The sequence below is a fragment of the Egretta garzetta genome, unplaced genomic scaffold (assembly GCF_000687185.1).
Source record: "Egretta garzetta isolate BGI_Z169 unplaced genomic scaffold, ASM68718v1 scaffold197, whole genome shotgun sequence".
Lineage (NCBI taxonomy): Eukaryota > Metazoa > Chordata > Aves > Pelecaniformes > Ardeidae > Egretta > Egretta garzetta.
The window spans coordinates 2,273,973-2,279,972 of NW_009260274.1; the positions used below are offsets into that span (position 1 = coordinate 2,273,973).

At 37.4% G+C, this 6,000-nt stretch overlaps 1 protein-coding gene across 1 annotated transcript in view; it reads right to left on the reverse strand.

Annotated features, from left to right (window-relative positions):
• LRP1B (LDL receptor related protein 1B) overlaps positions 1-6,000 on the reverse strand; it is a 595,001-nt gene that overhangs the window by 15,505 nt on the left and 573,496 nt on the right. Inside the window, 1 exon segment of the mRNA XM_035897882.1 lies at positions 5,724-5,828. Coding sequence (XP_035753775.1) covers positions 5,724-5,828 — 105 coding nt within the window.

Consider the following 6,000-nt stretch of genomic DNA (forward strand, 5'->3'; position numbering starts at 1 on the left):
TATCCAGGATGACTTATTCTTCATTATAGAAGACATGATGTTCCTTCTAATGTAGAAATACAACACGTACAACCTGAAGCCCTCTGAACAGTCAACACATCTAGCCACAGGCAAGTAATATAATGCTGTACATTGTCTGAATTTCTCTCTCTGTTTCTGATGACACCTAGAAAACAGAGGCTCCGACCCGTAGATACACAGAATTGCACGCACCTCTATGCAGAAAGTAACGTAAGAAGGAATAAATTACTATCCTCTTAATTAGCCAGGATAATATAATCTTACTTGTTTCACCTTAAAGTCCTCAGCCAGAGTCATGCAACATTGCTCAACAGCTCAAAATCTCATTACAGCATTTAAAAACTCTCTTTAAATTTAGTTGGCTTTAGTTAAGGATCAATATGATTTATATCCTTTACCGGTTTTGACTGTAAATTTATAGCAGAAACTATCCTTCATTATATTTCCATAATGGCTAGTGTAAGGGGGTTATGGTTTGATCACATTTATTTGCAGATGCTGGTAATTATAATAATAATAATAATACAAATAGACCACATCTACGTGCAGATGCAGATGATAATAGTAATACAAATAAAAAGATGGAATTACAGCAACCTATAGTTACAGTGAAGGTATAAAAGAAACAAAGGTGAGAGAGGTTAATATTCTGTACTAAAGAAATTGATAGAGCGCTGTCTATGTAACAACCAATAACGATCTTGTGTACTTGAAAGTTTTTTTTTTTTTCCAACTGTCTTCCTTGGTGTAACAACATATAATCTCTCCCTGAACCTTGCTTCTTTTTTGCATGAATATATCTGCATTTAGGTAATTAGTGAGAAGGAAACACAGAGGCAAATAAACGTAATTATTAAAACAAAAGACAGACTGATAGAACAGATGGAACTGACAGTTTGTGAAATAAATAGAAAAAGCATTTCTTGATTATTTCCCATCTGATCTGTTCATTCTGTTTTCAATGGATTTGTGAAGTTACTGGAAAAATTCAGACATATCTTATATGCTTCTAGTGTTATACACATCACGCCCCCCCCAACCCACTAGTGAGTAGTACTAAAGATAAGCTTAACAAAATTAGTATGTGAATACTAAAAAGATAGTAACTACATGTAAGATACTACTTCTTCAAAAGACACCCTCAGCATTACATTTTTCAGAAAAGGTCAGTACCCCAAATTTTAACACTCTGATATTAAATTCTCTTGCAACCTTTGTTATTGAGCAAGAAGGACAACAATGGGGGAGAGAGGAGAATGTTCTTTATGTTCCTAAAAATAATGCTAAGAATTAATAATCTAGATTGTGTAGGACCTTATATCCCAAGAGATACCACAGCATATTCTGCATATTTTAGAACCTGACAGAGCACTCATTGAAACTGGAGACCAACTTCACAAACCTTTCCTTTTTTGGTGGCTTATATGCAGCCACAATGAGGCCTTAATTCATCCTAAACTGGTTAGGTGAAAAGCACAACTTCTATTTCCAATGTGCACCTAATATTTACTGCATTCAGATTTAAAAAAAACCACCTTGAGATAGGAAGATAAAATAAAACTGTACCGTAACAGTAGAGGTTGGTAAAAGGAGAGTATGTCAAAAGGAGAGTATGTCCTTACAGGCTTATAGTTCCTCTGCATAATTACGGCTTTTGGATTGTCCTTTAGAAGAGATAAATCTTATTCTCGACTGTCTTTACTGAATGATAATAAGGGCTTGATTAGGTATAAAGTTTGCATTCTCAGCTGATCTGGCTGTGTGAGAGAGAGAGGAGTTCTTGCTGAATGACAATAAACCCAGCTATTTCCTATTTCTTCTAAAAATCACCCACCCATGAATTGGAGACTGGTTAAGAAAAACATTAGCCCTGAGATAAGTGTCTCACAGAGACCAGAGACAGATGTCATACATAGCATGGCCAGACACGCAGGTTGGAGGGATAAACCATTTCACCAAACAACGGAGCAGAACTTACAGAGAAAAATCTTTGAGATTCCTGTTTGCTGACACAATGACTCTTGTGAAGCATGGTATTACTTACTTCCTTCCTGAGCTCTTCTACTTGCCAGTATCAGTTTGGTAAAATTATAAACAAGCTCCAGTTAAGGACTAATTTGGCACCAGAAAAACACAAGATATTAGGAACAACTGGAACTTGAACTGAGGTTGGCAAGGAGAATTGAGACATATGGAGTTAACACTTCTTCCTCTCTACCACTGTAACTGTCTTCAACTCCATCAAACAACTTCTATTTGCTTCACTTTCCTCTAAGCCACCTTGGCTTTGTTAAAAAAAGAAACTATTTAGAAGATTCTCTTAACAATTCCTAGACACAGGCAGTGGTGGCCACACTAACCCAACTATCAGTCTGAAGAGGCAACAGGAGGCAAAGTTCTGTCTATACTTACATCCTGAATATGAAGTGAATTATATACTTATGTATGACACACAGAGATACAAACTGTTCCAGACAACCACGGCCCACACAAACGCTGATCAACAGACCCACTCCATACTCTTCAAAGTTTAAAAAATGGTAGTTAGAAGACTAATCTACTTTACAATAGATTTGTGATAGCTCAAGTCATACAGTTGCATTGCTTGAGAACACTGACAAAATTAATTATTCACCATACCTAGTCACTGTCATTGCTACCCACCAGACAACCACAGCACATCCCCACAGTATTTTATGTTTTTATAAACCATGCATTTAGATGAGATAAGACTAAAACTGTTGGAGTTTCATATTTTATGCCAAGTCTAGGCCTTTGGCTCGTGATTTCAGTTCTGACTTTTGCAACACAACTGTTGAGTACAGCTATGTTCATCTGGCTGGTACTTCATATCTCTGTGTATGTTTGCCTTACAGCATTGTCAAATACTAAGGTTGTTTCTTTCCCTGATGAGGACTAACATTTTCTCTTTAAGAAACAGACCTAAAATCCTTCAGAGAAATACAGCATACAAATATATCTATTTTATACATTTTTTTTATCAGAGGAGAAGTCAAAGTTATGATGTAGCTCACATAGTTTTGTTTAACAGTTTCTATTTTACAGCATTATTTCTATAGAGTTAACAATGAGACTTATGAATACAAGCTTAACTCCTGAAGTGGTACCTAAATAGTTCTTCTGTTCCTTTCCCTGTACAGATAAGAAATAGGAAGTCAGTTTTGGACTAAAGAACATGTGCAATGTCACTGATTGCTAAGCCTTATGCTGTGTAGGATTAACTTGGCAAAATATCTCAAAATATGAACAATAAAAGCCAAGCAGCATTTTCAGTATTTTCAATTCACTTATTAAAAATAAAGCTTTTCATTTCTTCCTCCAATGATATAGATACTCCAAAAGTATGTTTTAATACACTCATCAGTGCAACTATCAAAGGGTAAGTGTGTATTATAGAAACGAGCCCCCAGATTAAGTATATATTGTGAAATGTATGTGAATGTGCATGACTTGAACCAATGAACTGTGGCCTGAAATGATGTCACAGAATGTGCAGCATTAAGTGGAAGGTTAAACCTACTTGCATCTCGGTTCATTAAACGCAGTTAAAGTGCAAATTCCCTCATTCTGACAGTAGTAATCACAAGGGTTCACTTTCTGGTCACAGCGCTGACTTTTAAACCCCACAGAGCATCTGCAGAATTTCAGTAAAATAGACCTATATAAATATTCTACCTTTTGCTGAACAGATTTTAAAGGCATTATATATAATGATGGCAAGACACACACACACATATACACAGGCACACACCCACAGGTAACAAAATCAATACTCTGTTTTTCATGGAAGGTCCGATCTGACCATACTGAAAAGTTTGCTCATCAGCGTTGATCAAACACTTTTAAAGCAATGGGCCTGTACTGACTGATGGGTTCAGGATTCTAACATTCTTAACAAAGTATTACTGTCAAATGTACTACACATTTGTATTGATCAATGCAGAGTGCAATGGCCTTAAAAACGTTCACGAGTGTTTTCTTAGCATTGCTATCAGTGTTGGCATATGCTGCAGCATTTATGTATTGTACATCCATACACAAATTAATGCAGGAACTTGTTTTCCTTGAGATGCTATGGTGTTCCATATGAATTTGAAAAAAGAATAAGCCAGCTTTACAAGGAGAAAGAAAGGTAGAATCACAAGGTTCCGATATAGGCATTCTAGGTGTTCAAGCAAATGAATCACCAGACTTAATCATCATATTTGGGCCTTATATATTATAGCTGTGATACTCTGCTTCTGCTGAGATTTACAGGTCTCTCTAGTCCTCAAATAAAGACATTTAAGGAGATACAAATAACAGGTTAAAAGGGCTGGATCTAAATAATAATCAGAAAGAGACACAGGAACTTAAAGCATTTTCAGCTGAATAAGGACTACCATGCAGAACTGCATTCCACTGTCTCTAACCCCAAAGCTGCAAACACCTATTGACAACTTCATTTCAATAGTCCAGCAACTACAGTTTTGCCCCTTTGCACATTCAGAAGAGCTTGAGCTCTCACGGGGAGGAACAGTTGGTCCATCTCTTGTACTGGTCAGCCTACAAAATCTGGGCATTTCTCTGTGTAACTTCCTTGAGAGTCTGAATACAACAGGTGCTCTCTTTTAAGTTCACCTACCTCAATACACATCAACAAAATGAAGGGATGGCTGTATCTGTATTTACAAAGTTGTAATGCCAGATCCCTTTGGACAATAACTTACTTATGTCACCCTGAAAAACGAGACACTTGAGTTCAATTCTCTCTTCCAACACCTTATACGTTCCTGGAGGATGCTCTGACCTCAGGTTGTTCTGAGAAGTGGAAGACTGTTCCACAATGAAGCTTTTCAGTGGTGCGGAGAAGATCGAATCATTTATTAGGCAAAAGTAAGAAAACAAGGACTATGACTAGGTAGCTCAGTGTAACTGACAGCGGGAAAGAAATTAATTTCTTGCTACAGTGACTACTCCCGTATTTTATATTTAGCAGCTGAAAAAGAAGATACACCATAGCTCTCAAGAAAGGACTAGAATGTAAGCTTTCCTACCTCTTAGGACAGTACTTCACCGTCTAGACTACAGAATCACCTTTCCTTTGGTATTTGATGTCTAGGCTTAAGAAAAGCATCCTGAATTATTCTCTCGCCCATGGTGCAGGAGGGAGAGAGCAGTCTTACCACAGAACAGCCAAGCTACTGTGGGCAGTGTGAAGGTTAGGGCAGAAACAGGAGATACACGAGCATATCCTCAGAGCCATAAAGGAAATAAACACTGACATTATTCTGCCTATTCTCTAGACATCAGGAGGAGGGTATTGCCCCCACTTCTGACCATGTTTATAGGAGAGAAGACTTAATTCACCTTTGAGAAGCAGGGGAGATCAACCATCCTGTACCTCCTGATTCCATTCCTGAACAAATGCCTAAATGGGCTTTAGAAGTCTCAAAAGATATATTTTTGTATCTATATGCATTCACAATATATACCTTAGTTATCTCTTTCAATGCACATATTGCGAAAAGGTAGACCAAAGTATCAGTTACAGAAATAGCTAGAAAAAGTACTGTAAGTTATGACTGCAAGCAGCACATTATATATCCTAGAGAGAGAAAAAATACAGACACAGGCATAATAATTATATTATTTGTTGCCACACAGATATTTTAATGATCTACACAACGCAAGATACTCACAGACAGACAGGTATATTTGTCTCTGGGTCCAGCTGACACGTACCACCGTTGTAACAGTAGCCATCACATAACTGACAGGTAGAGGCAATCTTTCCATTAGTGCAACTGTCATGGTGAAGAAAAAATACAAATAGTAATCAGTATTTTATTATATCTGATAAATTCCCTTACAATTCCCTTACAATCCAGAGAGACCTGGACAGGCTGGAGAGGTAGGCCTGTGTGAACCTCATGAGGTTCAACAAGGCCAAGTGCAAGGTCCTGCACCTGGGTCGGG